Below are 27,717 nucleotides of genomic sequence, written 5' to 3'. Positions count from 1 at the left end.
GAGCGGTATGGCTGGTGGCATTATCATGCTGGAGGGTCATGTCAGGATGAGCCTGTAGGAAGGGTACAACATGAGGGAGGAGGATGTCTTCCCTGTAACGTTCTGCAACTTTGAATTTGGACCATCCTTTGTTCAGGGACACATTTTTCAGTTTAGAGAAGATACAGTTTGGCCTCTAAACTGTGTGACAAGCTGTTACAGCAGTAGACCAATGTGGACAGAAGAGGGCAGCAGATGGAGGCGTATCTGTGGTGCTCATCATGATGAATCCACTGCAACACGTGACAGACTTTCAGAGAAGGAAACCCCTTAATGTAATCAAGGTGATGTGCATTCGCTTGTATTAGGCTACCTGTAATTCACATTTTCAAAACATTGACATTAGGGGTGTGTGTGTGTGTGTGTGTGTGTGTGAGGGGGGGGGGGGTTAGGGTTAGGGGGTTATAATCAAAAATCCTATGTATTGTGATTCTTTTTGCGACAATTTTTTAAAATCGATACTTTTCCCAGAATCAATATTTATTTCAAACCATTAAACACATAATACCAGTATTTTATATAACCACCACAGATATATATCACTTCAAATAGTTACTATATCATTATTTAACTAATTTTAGATTTGTTACTGATAAGATAAATGTAGGAGAAATACGTTATATCTGCATTCCCCATGCATGATTCAATTTAATAAAAGCATGCCAGCGTTAGACACAATAAACGAGGTGTGCGTGATGACTGATGTGATGCGGCCATGGCACGTCTTCTCTGGAGGCCCCCCTATTGGCTGATTCAGTGCTTTTTTTTATTTCAATGCAGTCACCTCTGGTGTAACACACTTAACTTTTAGCTTCTTTTATTTTACTTATAAGTCAAAGTTTAGGAACATTCTTTTTTTTAAGATTATTTTTTGGGCATTTTTAGACCTTTAATTGACAGGACAGCTGAAGACATGAAAGGGAAGAGAGAGGGGGAATGACATGCAGCAAAGGGCTGCAGGTCGAAGTCGAACCCGTGCCCACTGCGTCGAGGAATAAACCTCTATATATGGGCGCCTGCTCTACCAACTGAGCTATCCAGGCGCCCAAGTTTAGGACCATTCTTAAGAATATTTCTTTTTACAAGTTTTATACATACATACCGGTTTTGCGTTGAAGTCTGTTCCCCCATTAACCCTCGTGTTGTCTTTCCGTCCACCACGAACTTTGAAAATTGATACAAACTTTTTTTTTGCTGCTTTTCTCAATGTTTTTGTCGCTTTTTTCAGCGCTTTTTTTTTAAATTCATGGTCAATAAACTTAATTTATATGACATCATACCAAATTTTTGAGTTAAAAAAAAGCAAAAAGTATGAATTATTCTGACTAATAGTTAAGATCAGAGGATGTTGAGTGAATCACAGACGGTATATGTCAAAGTTTAGGCAGGATACTGCATTAAAACCATTTAAACATTTTTCTCAAATGCTATCAAATTAAATAAAACACCCACAATTCAATGGAAGTAATGATTCATTTTACCTGGGAAGAATGATGCATGGGTTCCATACAACGTACATGCATGCATCCAAGTTACTTTGGGCAATTTGGTTGAAAGAAACCCAAAACTTTGAAAACAGGTCACAGAGTTCAGTACAACACCGGCCCAGTTAATCACTGCAGGAAACACGTTTTTATTTGCTTCAGACACACTCCAATCATAGTTTCCAAAACATGTTTATCCAAAAAAAAAAAAAAATTTAAATAAAAAAAAAATGCAGAATCCACTGTTATATACCTGTTGACAATGCTTTAATTCACTCATATAGTCACCTACACATGATCAAATACAGATGATAGGTTGGCTAAAGTAGGCACAAACAGAGCTGTCAGTTCTCTGGGTAGAAGTAGGCACACGCAGTAAGTCTATTCTCAAATGCTGTGAAGTTGAATTCAACTAAATCAATCTCAACTTTTTCCCAGAAATGAATAATTGCAACTGAAATGAATTTCCTCATCAAATAAGGTAAAAAAAAAAAAAAAAAAAAAGCCCCATCAAATGTCAACACAGGGAGTCTACAAATCTAAGCAAGAAAACGTCTTTCTATGATAAACATCTCTTCCACTGTAATCATATATCTATTCACTTACCGGTCAAACCAACTGTATGTTTTCCCAAAGTATAGTTACTCATTTCCCAGGTAAGGCAGAAGAAGCTTCCCACATTTCAACATAAGTAACCTATGAGATCATGAATATTTCCCTCTGGTTTAAACCTCTACTAGTCGCCTCAGCCATGTCTCCTTTAATTGCCAGCTTGGGTTTTCCCTTCACCCACTAGGGCTGGGTACCGATTTCAGTACTTTTTTTAGGCACCGACCGAATTGTGTCCTTAGTGTCGAGTATCGAAAGAAAATTCAATAACCAATTTCAATACCTAAAGGAGTAAATCTCATCAGTGTCAGTGAGCCAATGAGCATGCAGCATGCTTCTACCAAGGTCTAATAATGCACACAGGAAAAAAATATATCTACGTTACGCACAGGGACTAGGCCGTAATGTGTAATGTTATAATTTCTTTTTGTGTTATAAAATTGGTATCGAAAAAAGTAGCGTTTAGGAACCGGTATCAAAGTCACGGTGTTGGTACTGAACATTTTTGAACGACACCCAGCCCTACTGCCCACTGTGTCTGCTAACAACCCTTGTTTCAATTCTCCCCATCCTTTCCTTCCCTCTTGATTTTCTCTATATCACCCTACCCACCCACCTCGGCCTCAGCCTCTTTGACCCCCCCTCCCCCTCCCCCACCCTCCGCAAGTCACAGTGCTCAGCTGCTGACCACGCGTCCGGCCCAGGTCTCGTGTTTGGTTCCCGGCTTGAGGTGGGTTATGGCCACCTCCACCGCCTGGATCTTCGTGTTTTTGGGAGGGATGGAGCAGATTTTGTAGCTCACCTCGTCGCCTTCCACCGGCACATACTCGCCCTCGATGCTGGAGGGGAGAGGGGAAGAAAGAAAAGGGCTTTGACGGAACAAATTATGAAACAGTGGAAGCAAAGCGGCAGGCGGGCCTGTCCTAGTATTGTACTGGACTCATTTGTCTCCTCTTGCCCTTTTGGTGCTGGACCAGCTGTTTGGGGTAAAATTCTCATCACACACTTGACAGCCATTTTGATTCCAGAGCTCACTTTGAAATTTCCGTTCCAGACAGAATACCAGCTGAGAGCAGTTGCATTGTTTTTTTTAACCAGGGCAGCAGTTTTCAGATTACATTATGTGCTTACGTAATTGCAAAAGGGTTCTCCAATGTTTTCTCAGTTAGCCTTTTAAAATGATATCAGATTAGTAAACAGAATGTGCCTTTGGAACATTGGATGAATGGTTGCTGATAATGGGCAATGTAGATATGCATTAAAGATCAGCCACTTCTTTCTACAACTGATCTCAGCTGGTATTCTGTCTGTAATGGAGTGGAAATTTCTAAGTGACCCCAAACTTTTGACCGGTAGTGTGTATATATACACTGCTGACGTCTATACATTTTAAGCCTGTGTGTGATAACAAAGGCACTGTGGTGAAGGCCATCAGATAATCTGTTGTCCTCCTACACACTCCTGTAGCTACTGCCATCCCTCTTAATGTGAGTGTGTGTGTGTCCCTCTACTTCTACAGACTGTGACATTGTTTGAGGTCAGAGATTAAAAAAGCAGCCCTCTCACACACCTCATCAGAGACAATGAAGGAAAAACACACTCATCGACAAGCTTCGCCCCCAGAATAACCTCACTGCAACGCTGTGTGTCTCGCCTTTCTCTTCACATCGTTTCCACATAATCTGAGTCATTAGAACATATTATGGTAAATTAAAATAGATTTTATTCAGAAAGCGGTCCGCTTTCTTCCATAGTTTGAAGGACTGTTAGCACTCATAAAAACATTCCACCCCCCAATATGCACTCCCCAGGACACTCACACACATCAACTTATACATAAACAAATTCATCCCCACAGCTAGAGCTGCAGAGATTAATCCATTAGTCGTTTAGTTGCCAACTCTCACACACACACACACACACACACACACACTTACTCTGAGATGTGGACAAAGATGTCGCTGCCCCCGTCGGATGGCGTGATGAAGCCATGGCCTTTGGAGCGGGAGAAGCATTTACACACACCAGTGAACAATGGACCCTCTGATGCACGAGCCGTCCTGCACACACAGAGACAGAGACAGAGAGAGAGAGAGAGAGAGAGAGAGAGAGGTGGAAGAAGTATAAGGTGAGAGAGAAAAAAACAGTTGTCCGGATCATTTTGGCCCACTTTACCCGTGTGTGTGTGTGTGTGTGTGTGTGTGTGTGTGTGTGTGTGTGTGTGTGTGTGTATATATATATATATATAACAATATGTAACTTAGCCAACAGGGTACAAACTCATGATTGAATGTTTCACCGTTTTACATTCAATGTAACATTTTCTTGAGGAAGGACGCCTGAACCCCCCGCCAAATACGTGCACCTTAGTCTTTCACATGGCTAGGGAAAACACTTTTGTGTGTGTGTGTGTGTGTGTGTACTTACGCTGAGCAGGTCCTGTTTCTGCGTGTAGGCAGAGGGCTGGGGATGAGGTAACCTCTCATGGGGGAAGGAGAGCGGTCTCTTCGTCTGCAGGCTGGAGGATGCAGGGACTCTGATTGGACAAAAAAAACAACAACTATGTGTTACATCATACATTAAATAACACACGGCAGTATACTGTTGGTTTCTGTACTACACTTCCAGGAAACAATGTCAGACAAGTCACCAGTATAGTGACTAAGCATCAGTGGTGGAAGAAGAAGTATTCAGATTAGGGCTGTCAAAATAACGCGTTAATTTCGATTAATTAATCTGAGAAAAAATAACGCGTTTAAAAAAAATAACGCAGATTAATCCATACCAGCTGTTCTAGCCACCATTGGACTGTAAAATGAAGGAAGGAGACGAGAATGTTCTGCCTGGATCATTAACTGGAACATTTACTTGTAAAAATCTTCTTCCTGCCAACCCTGGCTACTGAAATCTGGTACCACTGATATGTCTGCACTTCTCTCTGATGCTCTGAAACAGACGGCAACACAAACACAACGCTGCACGTGACGCTAGTTAAGACTATACTCGACAGCAGCTAACGTTAGCCTACCGCTAGCTAGTTAACACTATACTCGACAGCAGCTAATGTTAGCCTACCGCTAGCTAGTAGCTGGATTAAAAACGGTTAAAATGCTGACAGCTAACGCTAAACGGTGTAAAGTTTGACTGTGTTTTAGCCATCGGAAAAACAACACAGACGGTGCGTTCAATGAAACCGGTAAACTACAGCCTCGTGGTGCATTTGGAGTTATTGTAAATGTCGTTTTCCCACCTGGTGGTTGTTTTTGTCGTTCAACAGCAATTTACTAGTGAAATAAGTTATTGTTATTGTTATACATTATTATTAAATCATTTAATCGATTGACAGCCCTAATTCAGATCCTATACTTCAGTTAAAGTACCAATACAGCAATGTAAAAATACTCCTTTACAAGAAAAGGTCCTGCACAAGAAATCCTAAAAGTACAGAAGTACTAGCAGCAAAATGTACTTAACGTAACTTGGTTACTTGGTCTCCACGGTGACTTTGTCATCACCCACATTGCTGCTAAATTAATTGGTCGTCCCCACACCCACACTGTCTGATCTCAATTATAAGGCCATCACACGCATCGCAACCACAATAGCACAGGACAACACAGACCCACTGAACAGCCATTTCACCACTCTGCCCTATGGATGCAGGTACAGGTCCCTGTGTTGCAAGAGAGCTCACTGTGGCAAAAAGCCTCGTGCCTGCAGCCATAGCAGCCCTATTCTCGCTTTGCCAGGCCTTCCTCCACAGCGCTGCGGAGGAGGGTCTGGCGAGTCCACACAACATTCCGGGATTGGAGAAAAACGTGCTCTGGTTTATTGGCATTTCTTTAAACCAATCATAATCCTCTAAGCACCGAATGGCGCAACGGCGCCTCTGCAAAATAGCCTCGGGAACTCGAAGAACTTGTTTTGGTGGAACGTGTACGTTCAAATGTTGTTTAAGTCGTGCAACAGAAAACTCAGATTGGACAGATAGTCTAGCTAGCTGTCTGGATTTACCCTGCAGAGATCTGAGGAGCAGTTAACCATAGTCCTCAGAAATCCACCAGAGTTTAAAATTACAACACAAAGAAAGCAGAAAGTGAGGGACATCCGGCCTAAATGAGGGGCATTGAGCATTGAGGGGAATTTCCGGCGGCACCTGAACAATACCGGAAGTAAAACGTCATGTATATAGACTATAGCAGCTCTAAACAAGAGTCCCAGATAAATCACTGCCACTCGGTCTGTGTTATTTCTCTGCATGTCATTCTGTTCTGTGTGTACTTTTGTTTCTCTGTAAGCATGCTGTGTCCATAACTTACGGTGTTTGTGACAAAGAATTCCCCCTTGGGGACAATAAAGTCGAAAGTCTAAAAGTAGGCTAAAAGTGTTTGTGACACAAAAGTCACCCAAATTGTCAGGTGGGTTGCAAATTCCACTAACTACTCAGGCAAATAAAATAACACTCAATGGCCTCAAGGTGGCGCTGTAACAGCCAAGTTTACATTTTTTTGCCAGGAGTCAAAAAACGTTCATCATTTTAATCTCCCAATTTGTCTGCATCTTTCCAGCGATCTTCTGCTCTAAAAATGTCAAATCTTGCGACTTTGTCACAATTTTCTAAAAAAAAAAAAAAAAAAAAACTTCCAATGTCAATCGTCTCCAAACCTTGTCACGATCGTCTGCTGGCTTTGCTGATCTAAAGTTAACGGTGAAATTCCGATTTGTCAATCCGTTTCAATTATACGAGTCAATCATTTTTTTATCAAAATAGGTCATTTTCAGAAATTTGTAGCAGAGGCCGAGATATCCCGTCTTATAGTATTATGAACTCTAAGCGCTATGGGGATCCTTCCCCATAAGGCAAGTTGATAACATCATTTATTAGATCCTTTCTGTCTGGTAACTGCCCACATCTTTCAAATACATTGCTCCCGTTTGTAATGCAGGCTTTAGTATTTCTATTCTTCATGTGTAAAATCAGTGCCCCTTTAAGAGAGGTTCCAGTACGATACAGTTTCAAAAAATCATTCTGTACCTGGTGAAACTGGAGACGGTGGGGATCCTGCAGAGATCAGGGGAGGGGTCACTGGTCGGGACCCTTGGATGGGCGTGGCCTGAGATGACATCACGGAAGAGGTGGAGTCAAAGGGCGGGGAAGAAGCGTGGGTGGTCACTCAAGAGGGAGCGCAGCAGAAGAAGTTAAACACCTGGAAAGAGGAGGACAGGAGGACATATTTAGAACTGATCGTGGTGACAACACACACACACACACACACACACACACACACACACACACACACACGTGTAACCATACATCGTTCTGACACGCACACGCACGCCTTTGTTCAGTTTTTTGAAAGCACAACACTGAATCAGTGACCCCGCTGGAGCCATTCTCAGAACTCTCGTTACCATGGCAACACCAATTTGAGGACAGGCCAACGCCGCTATGACCTGAGAGAGACAGAAAACAGTCTCCTCATTCACGTTGGCGCGGGACTTACATCATCATTTTACATCACAAGCTGTGTCAACCAATTAGGGAAAGGCAGAAAAAGAAAACCTCCATTGATTAAACTTTCCGTTTCAGCTGTATATTATTCAAAGAGAAGAAAAAGAAAAAAAAAAACATGAGAAGGGGGAGGGAGGGCTGTCAGCTATTTATAAAAAAAAAAAACTAAACAATGATAGAGGCACCAGGTCCAGCACTCAAATCAATATTTCTCAGAATTTCTGTGGTTGTTGACAGAAGAGGGGAGGGGATTTTCCATTTTACAAAATCAGGATATAACACTATTACAAGTGCCAGCATAGGCATAGATTTTGGGGGGTGGGGGAGGTTCAACGGATATGTCCCCCCAAATATTTAGAAAAGGTAGATTTGTCCCCCTCAAAAAATATAAAAGAACCCACTCCCCAAAAAGGTAAAAAATAACCGTTAAGGGTGCTAAGTGTATATACTTCCCAACGATTTCAACCTATTTCGACTGGCACAAGTAGGTGGGGGTGGAGAGAGCGAGGGATGCTGGGTAAATGGCCGATCCTGCTTCTGATTTCAATAAGCAAAAATCTAAATCTCATTTCTATCGTTTTTAAATTTAAAATCAAAATCGTGACACCCCTAACAGGCAGTCATGGTACCCATAAGATAAACTGAAATAACTGTGGTGACCCCTTACTGTTTCGTCTACCTCCATCATAAGGTCAAAAATGACTTTGGTTTGTGACAGAATATGTGCAAAATAACATATTATACTTGCTTAACATTACAATGTTAGCATTGTCACTGTGAGCATGTTAGCATGTTAGCTCAAAGCAGCGCTGTGTCTAAGTACAGCCTCACAGAGCCGCTGGCATGGCGGTAGACTCTTTGTCTTGTTCTAAATGATTTCATTAGGCAAGCTGTATACATTTAGCTCCTTTAACGCTAACCTGTCTCCTGTCATTATTGTTGAATCAAGCTAGAAATTAACTACCGTCTTAACATGAAATGAATGAACGAATCAGGAAAGATGTTTTACATGGATCATTTTCTTAAAAATAACTGTCACTTCCTGTTGCTGTCAGGTGATGGACAGGAAGCAGCAGTGGTAAGAAAACATTTAGCACATTCTAGTCTCGCATTGCCAGCTCTACCTCCACAGTGCTGCGGAGTACGGTCTGGCTACACCACACATACATTCCAGGATAGGAGAAAAAAAAAAAAAAAAAAAACCGCACTGGGTTGTTTGCATTTCTTTAAACCAATCACTATCGTCTTGGGTGGTGCTAAGCTCCGGACGCAGTGACGGTGGCTCTGCAAAATGGTCTCGGGAAGGAACTTGTTTTGGTGGAACATTTGCACCCGGCAAAAGAAAACGCCACATACAATATTAAATGAAGTTAACTGTTCACACAATACAGTAACGTGAGCTATTTAAATTAGCTTGATACATGGTTAAACCTCATTTTCTCTTACCAGTGTATCATCGTGTGTATTTTGTCCATAGAAAATCCCCGCCATTCGGTCCCAAAACGTCCCAGTTAGAGAGGAAATGCCATAAAACGTATTCTTTGTAAATCTTTACAATTATTCCCCGAAGGAACCAAGCAGGCCTACCTTGTTGGATGATCCAAATGTTCTTCAAAACTTGCCATTTTCAGCGTGTAGCTTGCTAGCCCGGAGGTTCTGGCTGTGGTTTACCAAAGCGACCGGAGGTTAGAACGTCAACACAAAGAAAGCGGAAGGTGAGAGACATGCGACGGAACATCCGGCGGCCCTAACTAACCGGTAAATGAACCGTCGTCGAGCCAGACTAGGCACATTCAGATTCAGTATTGATAAAATAGAACAAAGGCAGATAAAGACTACAGTTTGTAGCTCTGTGGAATTTGTTTCTTATAATGGACAAGGATGAGTAATAGCACCGAAGGGAGGAAATCAAGCACAAGAACTGTAAGCACCGGGCTTACAGATGTTAACAGACTCTTTTCATTAGAGTTTTATTAAAGTTACATTCATCCAGGAAGGTTTGCGGAGCATTCGTGCAGCTACACACATCGGCAGCAGGAGCCTGAATACATTTTATAGTTTCAAAGCACAGAGCAGAGTGAGCGATCCATTTTAACTCGATAGACATGATGTTAATGTAATCACAGCCTCTCTGTACAACATGCTTCTGGCTGGAGGAGAGCAGGGCTGGGACTGACAATCCATACACATATACACACACACACACACACACACACACAGGCCGCATTTTCACTTGGTATTAAAATCTCATCTGTGTGATCCGATCACAAGTGGACAGGTTTAGGTACGGGTGTTCCCACCTGGCAGCACAAATGCGTCTTGAGTGACCACTTGTGATCGGATCTCACTTCCCCGCTCTACGTGCAAATAAACACGTACACCATTTCTGTTTACATAGTGTGTACTGTGTGTGAGTGTGTGTGTGTACCAATGTCAGTTGTTACTCTCACACAGACATGGCAAAAGTACTCACTTCCCGTACTCAAGTAGAAGTACAGATACTTTGGTAAAAGTATAAGTACTGATTTAACTTCTTTACTCAAGTAAAAGTAACAAAGTACAGGCTTGGAAATTTACAAATATAAAAGTAAAAGTAGCCTTGCGAATGACAACCATTGTTTTATGCAAAGCTACCTGGACCACACGGCCAAGCAGTTTGTGTTGTTTCAGTTGACACAATTTGCAGCACATTCGCCAGAAGTCATTCTTTGTGCCTACTATCTCAAACATCTCTCTCAGATAAGGCCAAGGATGACTGGGAATGGCTTGCTGCTTGTCTGCCGAATCTCTGGGATCTCCATTTTCTTCATTTTCAATCATGTCGCCGTCCATACAACTATGTGCTAACGTTACCACCATCAAGCCGCAATGATTTGCCGCAAATTAATGCCGCCGAACCTGTAGAGTAGTCTTGTAGTGGTGCGTCAAGTGCAATGTATATTCCCATTCAATTAGATTGAATTCTGTATTGATGACGCGAAAAATAATATGGGGTAACTCCACCGAAATTATCAGCAGAAAAGGCAGTCGAACTGACTGCCTCCACGAGTTGGTCAAAAAAGTGCCTCGGAACACACCGAAGCAACGCCGACTTGAGTGTACGTTCTGCGCGAGACGTAATACGTCTCTATAACAGCAGGCGGCACTAATCTGTATTGTCGCCCAAAAAATGAAAACTGGCAGCTGATTGGACGTACACGTTCACCGAAACGTGTTTCTGAAAACATTTTAAGCGAGAAATAGGCCATGCAGTTGCTGAATCTGTCTTCATTTCAGATCGACAAAGGTCAGCTTAAAAGATTTATCAGATTTTGAGAGACTCTAGTCACGCTCATCCCGCTCGTCATTTCCGGGTTAGCACGCCACCAATCAGATTGGTCACTGAGTCCGACTGCCCGCCTTCCGATTCAACATGTCAAATCGGCCCAAATGAAGGCCGACGGCTCCTCCGACTGACGACGGCACGGAACACACCAAACAGACTCGAGTCACTGACCTCGCCAGACTGTCCGACGGGCGATAATCGGGTTGGTGTGTCAGGGCCTCTACATTTCATGTTCATACAAAAGGGCTCAAGAATTTATAGTAAATGAAACCGTTTTGAAACCATTTTATTGCCAACTGTTTGGACCACTCAGGCTCCCTGGTTTCTTAATAACAAAAGGAAACGTTGCGACGTAACAACCAGAATGTCTGTAGTAATATTCAACTTTTTTGTGAATTTGGGGACGTTTTATGAAACTAAAAAGAACGTTATTGTACACCGACAGTATGACAATAATATCCAAAACACACAATGACAAAATACCCGCATATACACTGGCCAATCCTTTATTTAGACAGTGACAAGCACAACTCAATCAGCTAATGGGGATGGGAATCAACTCAAACACAGTAAAGATTCAAATTACTAAAGAGAACAGACTAAACAAAACCGGAAATACAAACCATTAACAGGCGTGAAGGGAAAATGGCTGGTTGAGAACAACAACAGGGAGGGAGAGAGGGTCTTTACAGTAGAAGGAGCAGGACACTGAAAGGAAAATTGAAAGATAAGCAAGAGATAATGGCTGAGGGAGGCCCGGAAAACATGATAAAGGAGAATACAGATTTAGCCTGGGAAGGCTTACTCTTTACTGCATGCTGCTTTAAAGAGCCAGAATGATTTTTTGCCATGTTTCAGCCACCCAACTACAAAATCCAGACACCATTTTCCCAAGCATAGTGTAACTTTTTTTTTTTTTTTTTTTTAAGATTTCCTGCTTTTCAAGTAGCAGTTGATTTCAGTTTATCCGGTATAAAAATCAACTTGAAACTTGCTTGTGGATGGTAATCTATCATTTTGAACATTTCACCGCCCTCTGTATTTAGGTTGCTGTCCGGTACGGAGGATGCAGGCAGGGAATGTTTGCAAACTGTCTTCAAGAATTTGGCTCATTAACTATGATTATATTATTTGTTCCGTCCTCTGCCACGCGCCATACCACACCTGGGAGCGTCTTGCCTGCCCGAATTGCAGATTTGATTGTCTCTACAAGTTGTTGAAAGAACAAGTTTTTATTAAACTAGGATCTACCTTCCACTCCAAGCACTCCTGCAATTAAACTCCATGCCTTTTCTTTTCTGGCGTTGTCCTTAATAAAAAACGTATCTGTGGTGTCGTATAACGTTAATATCTTCAATATCTCCAAGATGAATTTCTCGTCGTCCATCGTTTTGGTAAATTGACTGGATGCACTCGTCCTAAAACATCCTGCCCGGCCTGCCGAACGCCCCGCAGCTTCCGTGAAAAACAGAAGCGTATTGTTAGCGGAGTGGCAAGCCGCTTCTTGCATGCTTCTGTTGCAGCTGGTGGAATATCAAGCATCGTCTTGAAGGGCTGTCTGCGGCGCCACCGAAACGCAGAATTTGGCCGCAAGACGACTAGCACAGCAACTTTTCTTTAAAGATTAATTTGCCAATTATTGACTTGTTAAATCAATTAATCATTTTGACTTTAAAATAGCAGAAAATGCATGAAAATGTGTTGTAATTTTAAGTTGAGTCCAGGACAAGAATATATATATATATATATATATATATATATACACACACACACACCATACTAATTATTCTTACTGTATAAAATTAAGAAAGATGTTGAAATGTTAAAAAAAAAAAAAAAGATAGTGATGAAAGGCTTGCAATAAAAATCATTAAAAACTGTGCATAGACATGCATGGAGAAATAAGAAAAGCTGAGTCACTAGAGGTGTAAAACAAATAGAGATTATAAAAAGCAGCAGCATGAGGAGTTAAAAATAAGGAAAGGGAGATCATTACAAGAAGGTCAGACATGATAACATGCCTGTGTGTGTGTGTCTGGAGAAGCTGCCACCTTAAATGTGTATAAACGATACATCGTTCTGGATCTAAATATATCGATTTAATCCAACACAATAATCCAATATTATCAACACAAAGTGAAAATATTGATACATATCGTCATCTTTAACACACACACACACCCTATGGAATTTTCCATGATAGTGCTCTATCAACCCAGAGACCCTGCTGATACAGCAAATACCAGCCCAATGGGGGGGTGGCGGGGGCCACACACACACACACACACACACACACACACACACACACGAGGCCATTATACTGTCTCTACACAGGCAGCATCAAACATTCGTTGACTCCATTCACTTGTTCAGAGTTTCAGTCTGGCACTCTCTGCAACACTCGACCCATTCATCTGAAGCTGTATTCACAGAGAAAGGATTAGCCTTATTTGACTGTTAACTGAGCACTTTTCAGACGTATCTGAGCGGTGTTAAGTCACTGCTGATGCAAACCAAACATTCCCTACTGCTGAGTAAGCCAAACTTTGTTTGTGGCACTTACACCTCTTTTTGACTGCAGGAACTTTCCACGGACATCGGAAACTTCTCTGAGGGAAACGTGCAAAAACATTCATGTAAGACAGTGGTTCACGTTTATGTTGTGTTTAAACCCCCTACCGCTAGATGGCTATGCTGAGACGCACCACTAATGTCCTCGCCTAACAGTGCCTGACTTTTTGCTAGAAGCTAACGTTGTAGCTATGGCTGAACTTTGTTCTACTTTAGCATGTACAGATTTGCTCAGTAAGAACCTGTGAACCACAATCCCAAACTGGCAGTTTGATTTTCTGTGTACTGAATTGTTTACCTAAAGTAAACTTCTTAGACTTTTATGAACATCATGTCTTTTTTTAAGTATTAGTTTTTCTAAAATTATACTTTTAAAAAAATCCCAATATATCGCCTTACGCACAGTATCGAAATATATTGCAATGTATTGAATCGTGACCCACGTATCGTCATACGTATCGTATCCCTATGAGGGACTCATTGCGTTTCGCCCCCAGGGACCAGGGGTCCATGATCGGAGAGTGGTGACTATTCATATCACGGAAAGCTTTTATGGCAACAACCAGCCACTTAGTAGTGGCAGCTGACCATACATGTAATAAAACTGCCTTTTAGACAATCAGGATAAAAGAAAACAAAAAAAGAAGAAAACGCTATGGTAAAAATACAAAAAAAAAAGTAGCTTAAAAACACACACAAGGAAGAGGGAGCAGGACAGGAACTGAAACTTTTTATGCAACATCCCAATCTCTCTCTCTTCTCCTCCTGCCTTTTGTATTCTCTTATCCTCGGTCTCTCTCAAACGTTCGCTCAGGCCCCCCCCCCCCCCAGGTGTAAAACAGAAAAGAGTTGAAATGTCAACGGGGACGAGATGACACAAAGGCAACATAAGGAAAGACAGCTGAATAAACTAACACAGATTCACAAAAGACAGTGAGAGGAGGGTCTCCTGTAATTACATGTTGGACGAGCTTTGTACTGCAGTGGCACAGTTTTACTGTGGGCAACAACAACCTTCTCCAGGTAAAAGAAAATGATTGTATGCACTGACACAAAGAAGTAGAAAAGCTGCTTTAGAAACATTATGCAGCCAGTGTTGAGCAGTGAAAGCAGACAGCATTATCCTTAAACACAGACAGCCTATTACACTGAGCTCTCTGTGTGCTTGGAAGTCAGAAGCTGTGTTGGAAACCGTTCCCCATCACGGAAACAGTGCACTATATAAGTGTGTTCGCCATGTTGTAGTGGTGTTCGAATTCTCCGCCGTTAATTTCATTCACTATATAGTCCACTATATTTCCTTTCCTATATAGTTTAGTTTACAGTTTAATAAACACTATCTAGGGAATAGTGAGTGAGTGAATGGTTTCGAACACAGTGTGTGTGTGTGTGTGGTGCGTGTGTGTGTTAGTGTGTGTGTGTGTGTGTGTGTAACGCTAAATTGATCTGCGTGTGTGTGTGACAGAGGATGACTCATCAAATTGTAGGATCATGAGCATCTCTTGCTCCTGATCCTACAATCTGATGAGTCACCCTCCGATGTGCGTCAATGCATTATCTCCCGTATTTCAATCATGCACACATTCATGAAGGCTGAACAGACGCACTGCGATACGCACCAGCAGCCTCCTTCCCTGGACTGGTTTACTTGAGGAGCACTGGTGTCATGTCCATTTTAATGTACCGTACCAGATAACTGGGATCCGGCTGCTCTTTTTCCAAATTTAAATCAAATTGGGATTTATGGTCTGCTTTCCTGATGTGTTGTCAGAGTAGCCTCATCGACTCTCTTCCACTGAGACGTCACCTCAAAATGACTATTTGTATGTCTATTACTCACTGTGAGCGTTGCCTTGAATTCATGAAAAAAACTTTGAAGAATAAAAAAAAAAAAGTCTTGCGTTGAAGAAACAGGGGTCCATGTGTAACAACAGCAACATTGTTGAGGGTGAAGTATTCCTGTAGGTTACCTTAGTCTTAAAAGTCACAAGCAGAAGATTCACAATCTGAAAATGCAGTTGCGTTACGGTTTGTTGTGGGGGTGTTTTTCTTAAATCCTTGCTACTTGTTCCTGGGGACGGGTAGCCTGGAAATCCAGACCCAAATCCGAAAGGGTCTGGCAATGAGTAATGAAAATGGCCCAACTCGAGGGGCGGCACCAAGCATGCATTTGAAAATCTCACTGCACGCAATTGGATAACACTATGACCAATCACAACAATACACGGGGTGACGTATCCAGAGGTACCAGCGGAGCTAACTGGTAGATTAAACTCTTGCCGTATCCGGTCGGCAAAACAGCAAAAACGTCCTTCTAGCAAAGGAACGATTCGAGCGCCATCTTCTGTTCCTCTTTTAGATAAAAAGCCAAGTCTAACTCGTTCATTGTAGCGGCCAAAGCCGTTTCAAACAACTGGTGTTCATCCGTAGCCATCTTGCAATGTTTACTAATTGACTTTGACGTCGCAGCGCTGTCGTCATCGGTTTAGCTCGCCTCTGGCCCGCCTATATCAGATACACGATGTGATTGGTGCAGCTCGGCTCCAAGGGCATAGTTAATGAACATTGTTTCTCAATGCCAGAGTGACTCGCTGAGCAAATTCAAATTGTGCTCTTGCGAGAACTCTGGATTTCCAAGGTAGGGGACGGGTCTAATTACTGGTGAAAGTGCAAGAGCACTATGCTTCAAGCGATTAGGCCGTTTCCAGTCGTTGGCACATTTTCGGCTTTGTTAACATCACCCATTTGTTTCGTGTAGGACTTAACTTTAGCCGTGCCCCGTTTGGAACTGTCTCGTCTACTGCATGGCCAAAAGTGGTCCAAACCAACATCTTGTTGCGTTGTTGGTTCACAACACCTCTTCACATTTGTGAGTGACTTTCTCAATCTGCTTCTTACTCTGAGCGATGGGGTTTTCTGCCAAAAGTAGAATTGTTTGTATGCTGCTTATTCGGACAACAATATATATAAAAAACAAGTTGTCAGAGGCTCTAAGGGCCCGATCTATGTGTTCTTCTAAGTCTGTAGAGGACGATTCATTTCATACATAAACATCAAAAAAGGTAGTTCATTTTAACGGGTGATTTATTCATACGGGTGCTTTCAGTGAAGAGGGGGTGAGGAGTTGAAGCATGGCCTTTGATCAAACTATTTTTTTTACCTCATCCTTTGTTATGAACCTTTGGAGTTCATGGAAATTAAAGTCCTTACAGCGACTCGAAACAAAGAGACATGCACTGCACCACAGTCGTGTGAATCTCTTTTGGCTTCAAAGCAGCTTTTGTCTTAAAGTTGAAATTCATAATAGCTGTTAATTAGCACATCTTTCTTTTATCCAGTTTGTATGGTTAGGGGAAGTTAGTTAGTGAGTATTTTAAAACGCGACACTTTCTGTTCTCTAATTTTAGGCCTTGCCAGTTGTTGGCTTACACCAGTCCTTGTTCACCATAACCCTTCAGTCCATGATATTTTTGTAATCGAGTTACCTGGTCAGCCGGCGGCATTTCACTCTGGATTCCAACAACAGCAATGTGGGATGTAACACGCATGACGCTCTGCCATCTTTGCTGTAGTTCGAGGATGACAATGTACAGCACACTGTTCACTTCTCCCTCTCTCTCCCCCCCCAGTTTCCCTCATTCCGACAGTTCCATTCTCTCCTCAGGGTGTCACAACCAAACCTGATGACCACCACTTCCTGGATACAGCAGGAAAAAGGAAGAGGCCACATCTCATCCTGTGCAATCACCAGAGACGGGAAATGATTTAGCTGCTGAGGGTAGGATTTGCCCTCTTAAAGCGTAGAATTTTCTTATCATTTCAAATTCTTCTGACGGTGGTGCAGCCTATGCATTGTTTTTTGTGTCCTGTGTCCAGTGGGACCACACGATCCGGGGGTTTTAAATAAAAAACAAAATTATGAATGGTGTGTTAACGGCAATCAGAGCACCACTACGCACGGCTCTCGTGCCCGGTGTAGCCAGTTTCATTGATTATAGTGAAAGCGTAGTGTTGGGTGGTCCGCTACGCATATGTTACGCGTGCAACGTAGCCAGCCCGTAAATTAAAATGAATTTAACTTTTAAGGCGAGGAATGAGAAGTGAATTGCATGTATGTGTATATCTCGCGCATCCATTTTTTTGGGAATATATAGCATAATTATTTAATTTTGTTATTCTTTCAGGGGTGGCGGGCACACTCATAACACTCATATCATCACGATACTTATGTCACGATACGATATTATTGCGATTTTAAACATAATGCAATTTATCACCTTTTTAACTTTTTCCCAATTTCAAATTAGGTCCCCAAAAGGAAACTCTGTCAACATCCGTTTTATCTAAAAAGATAAATTTCTCAATTTGTTCATCTCACTTCAAGTTTTATTGCTGCAAAATTGGATCGTCAAGCAAACAAAGTGACCAACACATATACAGTATAATAAAAGATCGATACTTGATGTCCGTGTATCGATACAGTATTGCCACGGAAAATATCGCGATACCATGCTGTATCGATTCCAGCCTCCCACCCCCTATTGGCTACTGACAATGTCATCCCTACCTGTTCAACCGACTTTACCAGTTTAGCTTGTACACGACTGTCCTGCTATTATTCCAGACATGTGAACTCACCACACAGACACTTGCCTTGTTCATGGACTCACGGCGGTGCTCTGCTGAGAATGAATAGGGGAACACTGGAATGGATTTGGCATTATTTTAAACAAATGGGAAACACTGATGGGAATAGGAAACTGCCAATCTGCTTATTAAAAGAAGGTGCCGGAACGCCTTTCTGGATTGTTCCAGCCCACTTTAAGCGCTGCAACTTGGGTCGCCGCGTATACTGCTGTTTACCACTGTGTCTTCTTTGATACTACCACTTTCTTACTAAATGTTCTAATTATAGAGGCTAAGAGAGTCCGTTTATGATTACAATCTTAAAGCCCCTGAAAACTTGTTTTTTATTTCTTTATAAAATTAAATATTTCTTTATAAATGCCCAAAATCAAAAACGCAGATAGTTATTAGTTTTTAAGCGCTTAACTCTCTCACCTTCGCCAGACAGAGAAAATTCCCATCTTTAAGAGTGGGTTCAACATGTGTGTATTTTATTCCCCCAAAACTAGACATACAACTAAATGAGAAAAAAAAACATGCCATCTTTTCCAGGATTGACCATCTTTTTCTACTGTTCCTTTTCTCGTTCCTCGTGGATTTTAACTATACACCCTCGCCCAGCGGGGGCACCCCTTCTCTTCTCTGCTTCTCTTCATAGTCGTCAGATTCATCTACAAACCCTTTGAGAGCTGGCTCAGCTTTGCCTTGGACCAGCTCGTAGTTATGCTGTTATAGTTTTAGACTGCCGGGGGACTACCTTTGACACACTGAGATCCTCTCTCTCCTCTCTCTTTCCATCTGTGTGCATTCATGTCCCAGAAATGCTTGTTACTAACTTAGCTCTGGGGAGCTTATTCCCCGGAGGCCTTTTCTCGCCCCGCAGTTTTCCCTGGATTAGGGTGGCACCTAAATCATGGTTGCAGCTGTAGCTGTGGACCTGCTCAGCGCCCTGCTACGCCATGAACTACTACAACTACTATTTCTACTTTCCATTATCTTTATTGTGACTATAATTGCCACTGTTCATCACACCCCCAACCGGCACCGTCAGACACCGCCTACTAATAGCCTGGGTCTGTCTGAGGTTTCTCCCTAAAAGGGAGTTTTTCCTCGCCACTGTCGCACTAAATGCTTGCTCTTGGGGGAATTACTGGAATTGTTGGGTCTTTGTAAATTATAGAATGTACAGTATCTGTAAAGTGTCTTGAGATAACTCGTTATGATTTGATACTATAAATAAAATTAAACAAAAAAAAGGGATACTGAAAATGATATTTGGTCCGATGAATGCATCCTGAGGAAGCTCATTTTGCAATCCATGTCACACTACACACAGCACTACACATGCAATCACTAGATCCAGTTCAATAAATCAACTTAATGGAAGAGGTTTGGGTTTGTCTGTGGTAGCTATCACTCAGCTACTGGAAGGCTTTTTTTATTATTATTATTATTATTATTATTATTATTATTATTATTATTATTATAATAATATCACCCTGCATTAGGTAGTGAAACTGAGGCTGTGGTAAGCTGTTACAGAGCCAATACAGCACTGTGTACACTCCAATCAGACAAACTATGAGGCAAAGTGTTATGTCCGCAATGAGACCACTGAACCTGACAGTTACAGGAGAAATTGCATCTTCTGACCGGCTAATGCTGCCATCTCAATCACTGCGTTTTACGGCAGTTCATTTGGAAGTGTTGGAAGTTTTCAGTAAACCCATTTCCCAATAACTTGCCACCGTTCTACTTCGGTAATATAAGAGAATTCAGCAGGAAATTATTTTAGGAAAAAGCAAGAGCCGTGGTCAAAATTCTACATGTCTCTCACACAAAAACGTGCTAATACTCCCCAATAAAGTTTTGGAAATATTCAAATGTTTGTAGCTACATTAGAAATTAGGGCTGGGCAATATATCAATGTCGTGATGTGGGACTAGATCTTAGATTTCGTCTTAGATTTTGGATATTATAATATCGTTATATGGTAATAAATCAAGACACAGAGAGAAAGGATGAGAGAGAAAGACAGAGATATGGTCCCTTCATTTGTTACTTAATAGTGTCTCTACTACAGCAGCATCAACAACAACAACAACAACAGAGCTTCCCATCAGGAGCTGGACCCAGCTGACTAGTTCCAAATGACAATGGCTCCTCTCTTCTGCTCAGCACTGGGTTGGCCAAAAATGAGACAAGATACTATTGTTGCTAACTGGACCTTGAATGCTCAGATAAGCACTCATTTGTAATGTACAGAGGAGTTAAAACAGACTTGTAGGGCTGGGACCATATGCTTTTGTCCGGATTCGATTCTTTCATGATACATGGGTGCCGATTCGATTTGTGTTGCGATTTTCATTTATTGCGATTCTAGAAGTATTGCAACTCCATCGTATTGAGTATTGCGATTTTCTTTTCCTTCTTTAACAAAACGAAAAGTTGAATAATACACTTCTAGAGACAATACATCGAGACATTTCTAAAACCTGTTGTTTTCTAAGAAGCATGCACATCACAGTCTGACATTTATTTCATTTGTAAAGAAGTACACAACATGGATTTTCTGCTTTAAAAGCTATAGTGCATAGTTCCTGTCGCCCCCATTAAGGAATATTAAGTAATGGCAACAAAACTGTCGGCGCGTCCACATGACCCAAGCCTTCTGTGATCACGCTTCACCCCCACCCCTCCCTCACACTGTTGCTAGTAGCCAAGGAGGACACGCAGGATTAAAAAAAACACGGACTTATCTTCACTCATGTTTCTGCGTGCAAAAGTCGCCAGACAACACGCTCTTCTGAACATAGCCATACTGAGAAATACAGAGAGAGTTGTGTGGAGCTGATAGTCTTATTTAGCTTTGTAGCAACTCATTTGGCAATGGCTTGAACGTAACGGACGTTCATTAATATCAAAAAGTGACGCATTAAAGCTTTAAACTCTGTCGCAATCTGACGTTTCTTTTAAAGTTTGAGTCTGGGTTGGAAAACCTTTGTAATCTCTGTGGGGGACTCCGGCTGAATGACCACGTCCCGTGGTGCCCTAACACCAGCTAGTGTGACAACATTTTCCTACAAACCTTATGCATACTGGAATGTACACAAAGAAAATCAAAAGAAAAATGGAATAAAAGTAGCGTTGGATACGGCTACCAAATTCCACGTCATGGTCCCCAAATCGGTACAAATTGAACAGGAAAATCAAATACTTTACTTAAATATATGTAGCTTAAAAGTTTAAGTGAGGAGATTAAATGTTATTTTGTTATTGCCAATCGTTTCGGACCTCTGACCTGGAATAACAAAATGTGATGCGGACCTTTGAGTGATGTGTTTGAGAGAGTTTTTCTACCATCCCAGAATGCTGTGTGGACTAGCCAGACCCTCCTCCGCAGCGCTGTGGAGGAAGGTAATGGCAATGGCAATGGGAGACTACCGAGCGCCTGACCTGAGCGCTGCATACTGACTCAGTGGTGAGAAAGGCAAGGCAGAGACTGTTGCGCCACAGACGCCTGGGGAAATTCTGGGCATCCCCTCAAATACGGAGCAATTTCTACACCTACATCATCGAGAGCGTCCTGATGGAGAACCTCACTGCAAGGCCCTGCAAGAGAGTGGTTCGTCTGGCTGAACATACAATAGATGGTGCCCTACCCTGCCTAAAAGGACATTTACACCAGGCGCTGCAACAATAGGCTAGGAGAGTCATTAAAGATCCACGAATTGTAGAAGGTGACAGGACTACATTTCACGTGACAATTAAATTGATTTTCATTTTTTAAATCATAGCAGTTTTATTTCTTAAATGCATACACAGTTGCACTGTTAGGAAAATCTCTCTCTCTCTCTCTCTCTCTCTCTCTCCTCTCCTCCCCTCCTCCCCTCCTCCCCTCCTCCCCCCCCTCCCCCACAGGTGACTATTACAGCAGATCATGTTGCACAACAACATGTAAGGCCTTCACACCAAGCTCCATCCTCCGACTTGGCGGCTGTAAAAGGCACGGCCTTAAAAAAAATAAAAAAACATAGTGAGGGTTCAAAGTGATCTAGCAGCAGTTAACAGCACAGTGGACAACAAGCATTTATGATCAAGTAGACAAATATGAGGACTTCACCTAGTTATTACTTTTTATTCACACGTCATCATCGTATCATTTAAAACATTCCAGAAGGTACAATGATCATATGTAGGACGCGTGAAATGGGGAAGCCCAAATAAGCTACTTAAAAGCTTTTCAGAGGGGACCGATAACATTAAACATACAGAGAATAGACGGACACTAAAAACTCAGTTCACAATAGATACAACACAGACAAATGCCACAAAATACGGAGACAAAAATCTCTCTCTCTCTCTCATTATAGAGAATGAAAAAATATGGAAGATGCAGCCTTAGTTGCTTTGAAACAAATACACTCATTTTCTTTGTTGCTGAGAGTCAGAGGAGAATACTGACACCCATCTCCTACAGCCAGCAGCCGCCTAGCATACTTTAGCTTAGCACAAAGACTGGAAATGGGGGGGGGGGAACCGCTAGCCTGGCACTGGTCAAAGGTAACAAAACCGACAAGCCGCACTGTTTAACAAGTTATATCTTGTTTGTTTAATTCGTACAAACACCAAGGCTCAAGGTTCTTTATCCGTCATGTGCACGACGACGACGACAGGCGTCAGGCACCTCCAACAATACTCATTAGATCACACAAAACACACAGGTGAGAGCTAAATCTGACTCTAAGACTAAATAAATTAAATAGTGAAAATTAAGATACAGGGCTAAAATAAAATACAAATACAAAATAAAATATGAATTAAAAAAAGTGTTTTCAATGATATTTAAGACAAGTCATATTATGTAAAACACGTTGGAGCAGTGTGATTGATGGTTAACCTTATTTTGTGAATTTTAATATTACTGATTGCCGTGATTTTCCCTTTTATTCTTTTATTATTGTCTTTTGTTTCGTTTGTTTTGATTACTTTTCTTTTTCTCTTTCATTCTTTTATTTTCTCTCATTTAATTGTTCTTTTCTTCTGTACCATTTTTATAGAGTATGTTTTCCATGTTTTTTTTATTTTTATTTTCTATATGCTACCTTTCGTTGAGTTATTTTAGGGAACTAAACACGTCACTTTTTTTTTTTTTTTTTTACTTATTTTGTCGTAGATGTAACACTGTTTTTTTATTATTATGTTTTTTACTATGTGCTAAATAAATCAAATCGAAAAATTTTGATTGCTGTGATTTTGCTAATGTCGTGTGGACTATCATAGTGTCGGACAATTGATTGTGCTGTCCCGGTTGTTAACTGACACTCCTGTTAGACCCTGTTCGTATCAGCAATCCCAGTTGGTCAGACCCCTCCCAACAGAAAGGACGCTGGATCCCTTACACAGGCAGAACTCTCTGGTCGGATGAATGTGCCGCTCCGCTAAGACGATAGTACGATTCCAACTTTGTGGCAACAGTTTGTGGAAGGCCCTTTCCTGTTTTAACATGGCAATGCCCCCGAGCACAAAGCCAGGCCATAATCTAATGGTTTTGCTGCGTAAGACTCCAGGATTTCGCGATCGCAACAATTCACGCAAATTCAACCAATCACCGTGAATTCGGTGCGACTCGCAATTTTGACCAATCACCGCAACTGTACCGCAAATTTGACCAATAACCGGAGTTTCCCGCGACTTCAACCAATCCCAGCAGTCCCGCGTGCCAGACTTTGCGTCAGTTTGTGACCCTGAGAGCCACTGTCCAAGCGGGAGTGAGAACGGGTTGACGCAACACGTGTACGTCGCCAAATTCATTTCCTTGTTTCTGATATGAAGACGAGACGTGTGTGACTCAAACATCTCACATTGACCAACAAAACGTGCAGCGAAAGACCGTGCAAAACATTTCAGACCATCCTGCCAACCTGCATACATTTGAACATCAATGTACCAAAGTCCAATAAGTAACGTTACTTTATCAAACCGTATGAATGTGTGTCCCAGGCCAGGATAGGAAATTAACCAACAATATAAAGATCAACAAGCCACTGACACATATGTTCAAATTTGATTAATTCAATAAATTATAATTTTTTGTATTAAATCCACCAGCCATTTTCATATTATACCAACATTTGCAGCATCCTGAGCCTTTCTGGTAAGGTTACTAGGAAAACTCAGTATACCCAAAAAAAAAAAAAAAAAAAAAAAAATCACAACTTTTCTTTGCAATTTATACTGTCTCTTGCAATTTCATTGCAACAAAAATACAAAAGACATCGCAACTTTTTTAATCGCAATTTTTTACAAAAGCTCCCGCAAAATCAGGCATTTTGGGCCGTAACAATATATATAAAAAAAAAAAGCCGCAAAATCCTGGAGGGACTGGTAAGAACTTGACTTGCCTGCACAGAGCTCTGACCTCCCTTCAAATCCCTGCAGGCAGGTTTTAGAAATCTGGTGGAAAAGGTTCCCACAAGAGCAGGGTTTATGACTGCATAGAGGGATTTTTAAGGTGCCCCCCCCCCCAAAAGAGGTTTTAGCCAGCACCAAAGATAAATCACCAGCGCCAAAACATCTTTGACTTCCAGCAGTCAACTCGCAGTTGAGACGGTTTTATAACTGGTTAAAAACTTCTCAAAGTCAGGTTAAATAGTAGTCCACTTCCTTGTTTTGGCACAGCTGGTTTTTACAAGCCAAGGCACGGAATGCAAGGTTCACACTAATCAAACAAACAGTACTTTGGGGGTCAAGTGTACTCTGACCCGGGCCCCAATGCCCCTTCCTGCATTATATTCCCTTATATTTTTTGTTTTTGAACGGTCACCTGCCTCCTCAATTCTGTGTTTTCCTTCACATAAATAGAGACGTTTCCACCATGCTTTGGTGCATACGAATCCTAATGAAGTGTTTCGCTCAAAATTCCTTTGGGGAGGGGGAGGACCCACTCTTGATGTGCCCCCCCCCCCCCAAAGGCCCATTCTGAGCCAGGAAAAAACCCTGAAGAGTAGAGGCTGTTATAGCGGCAGTTATTTCCCCTTGGTTTTGGAATGAGGTGTTCAACGATCACTTATCGTAGAGATGCTGGGGGTGTCCACAACCCTTTGGTCATGTAGTATATTTTTATTAAAGCAGCTGACCCCCTCTCCTCTTCCTCTGCGTTATTAAATCTCTTTGCCTTCCTGTTCACTTGTTTATGCTTAAACTTCTTTTCCAATTCAGTAGCTCTCTATCTCTCTACTATCTCTCTACTATCTCTCTCATTATCATTGCTTTATTGCCAGCCAGCGCTCACAGGGACTATTACAGCAGATCATGTTGCACAACAACATGTAAGGCCTTCACAACAAGCTCCATCCTCTGACTTGGCGGCTGTAAAAGGCACGGCCTTAAAAAAAAAAAAAAAAAAAAACATAGTGAGGGTTCAAAGTGGTCTAGCAGCAGTTAACAGCACAGTGGACAACAAGCATTTATGATCAAGGAGACAAATATGAGGACGTCGCTTTGCAGATCGTGTGCCTTTGGCCTCGTAATGTCGACAAGACTTCACCTAGTTATTACTTTTTATTCACACGTCATCATCGTATCATTTAAAACATTCCAGAAGGTACAATGATCATATGTAGGACGCGTGAAATGGGGAAGCCCAAATAAGCTACTTAAAAGCTTTTCGGAGGGGGCCCGATAACATTAAACATACAGAGAATAGACGAACACTAAAAACTCCAGTCACAATAGACTAAACACAGAGAAATGCCACAAAATACAGACGATCCCAGTGCAAATATAACACTTAATTAATATTCAGCAATCATATGTTATATGCAATGTTTCCTTCAGATTTTTCTTGAAGATTGAGACAGAATGCGACAATTTCAAGCTTTCATCAAACTCGTTCCAGATCTGAACTTTTTTTTTTTAGCTAATCTCCCTCTTATCGCCTTAGCCTACCTGCATGTGTCACTCATGTCACGTCTTATGAACAATAAGTTAGCGGGAGTGAGAAACACAAGGCATTGTGAGCTCTAAGCTAACGTTACGTACAGAGTAACATTAGTACAACATCACGGAGCCAGGGGAGAGTGAGGGTCTGCGGCTGGAAATCGGAAGGACGGGAAATAGTTTTAACGTGACTTTAAAATCGACATCCACTGAGCCAAAGTGCTTATGTTAACATAAGTTAGCTCATTCTTGTTTCCTAACTGCGTCGTGAGTTATAGTAACGTTAGCTTAGCTGGGAGCTTCATGGAAACAGCTAAAGTTTATGTTAGCTGCTCTACAGCTGTCAGAGTAGCTTCAACTTCATATATTACCTTCTAATAGTGGTATTCTCAGTAAAGCTTAGATCGGGCACAAAAAAATCAAGCCCGACCCTACCAGAGCACATGCATGTTGTGTCCAAGCCCGGCCCGGCCCGACACATTAACGGTAATTATGAGCCTGGGCCCGATTTAAACCCGACATTTTTTTTTTATACGTGGGCCGTTATAACTGACTGTTCTCAACTACAATTCCGAGTTGTTTGAACTCCAAATCTGTTTAGAACGGGTATGCTTGGAGAAGTAACAAAAGAGGACGTTGAAGGCTGACTATCATCTTTTCTGCCATGGCAAGCCTGCTTCATGTGTCTGTTCATCGTCCCCGTTTTTTTGCTGTCATAGGCGAGCAGCGTGCCGTACTTAATGCACTCGACAAAGCCGACACATATGTTGTCACTGCCCACGACTTGTTTAAAATGGTTCCATACCTCCGACTTTCCTCCAAACTTGCTCAAAGGTAGGCTAATTCTCCTGTTTTTCTTTTTTTCTTTATATCTTCATGCTCCATGTTGCACCATACAGCACAGCAGTGATGCGTGCGAGTGGAGGAGACGCTGCGCATGATTATGGCATAGCTTTCTCCCCACCAAATTAGGCTAATAAAAGTAATGATTAAAAAACACAAATGCTTGATCAAGGGCCCGGCCCGAGGATAGTGGTGGGAAATGTCGGCCCAACCCGGCCCGTGGGTCCAGTTTGGGCAGAGAATATAAACTCTAATTCTCAGTAACGTGACAATGTGCAAGAAACAGGTTGCTTATAAATCACTAAAATAGTAGCGACAGCACCCTTTGGCTTAGTTATCAATGCCGTTAGCATCTTAGCTAACACTATTAACTATTACTTAGTTTATGACAAATCGTTTTGGCTGTGCTGTCACTGTGCTAACCGAGCACCGTTAGCCATTACAACACTACACTTAGATAATGTTTGATTTGTGTTTGTAGCTGTGTGCTCGTGGTGGAAAATGAATGTAAACAAAGTTGCGTGCAATGCGCCGTGACGTAGTTCCTCTTCAAGGCCAGGCTAATGTTAGAAGTCCCTCCAGTGGACAGAATATGTAACAACAACCACATGCTTATGGTGGCATTGACAATGCATAAGCCTGAGTAGTGTAGTACATATAAAGAACAGGCTGCATTTGTGCATTAAATATTTGAATATTATTTGAATATTTAAAAAAATAACCAGTGAAATTTGAATGGTATCATAGAGGAAGATTGACAACTCTAT

At 41.7% G+C, this 27,717-nt stretch overlaps 1 protein-coding gene across 2 annotated transcripts in view; it reads right to left on the bottom strand.

Moving 5' to 3' along the window:
• Nucleotides 1–1,768: 1,768 nt before the first annotated feature.
• The window catches only part of carhsp1 (calcium regulated heat stable protein 1), a 29,767-nt gene continuing 3,818 nt past the window's right edge, over nucleotides 1,769–27,717 (bottom strand). For both annotated transcript variants that reach the window (XM_031318761.2, XM_031318760.2), the window contains 4 exons: nucleotides 7,168–7,339; nucleotides 4,560–4,668; nucleotides 4,070–4,192; nucleotides 1,769–2,971 (listed from right to left, as the gene is read on the bottom strand). In XM_031318761.2, coding sequence (XP_031174621.1) covers nucleotides 2,809–2,971; nucleotides 4,070–4,192; nucleotides 4,560–4,668; nucleotides 7,168–7,258 — 486 coding nt within the window. In that variant the 5' untranslated portion in view covers nucleotides 7,259–7,339 and the 3' untranslated portion in view covers nucleotides 1,769–2,808. The remainder of the gene's footprint in view (nucleotides 2,972–4,069; nucleotides 4,193–4,559; nucleotides 4,669–7,167; nucleotides 7,340–27,717) is intronic.

Source organism: Sander lucioperca, chromosome 21 (assembly GCF_008315115.2).
Source record: "Sander lucioperca isolate FBNREF2018 chromosome 21, SLUC_FBN_1.2, whole genome shotgun sequence".
In the NCBI taxonomy this organism is placed as follows: Eukaryota; Metazoa; Chordata; class Actinopteri; order Perciformes; family Percidae; genus Sander; species Sander lucioperca.
Note: the sequence above shows the minus strand (reverse complement) of the source record. Positions and strands in the feature narration are given on the sequence as shown.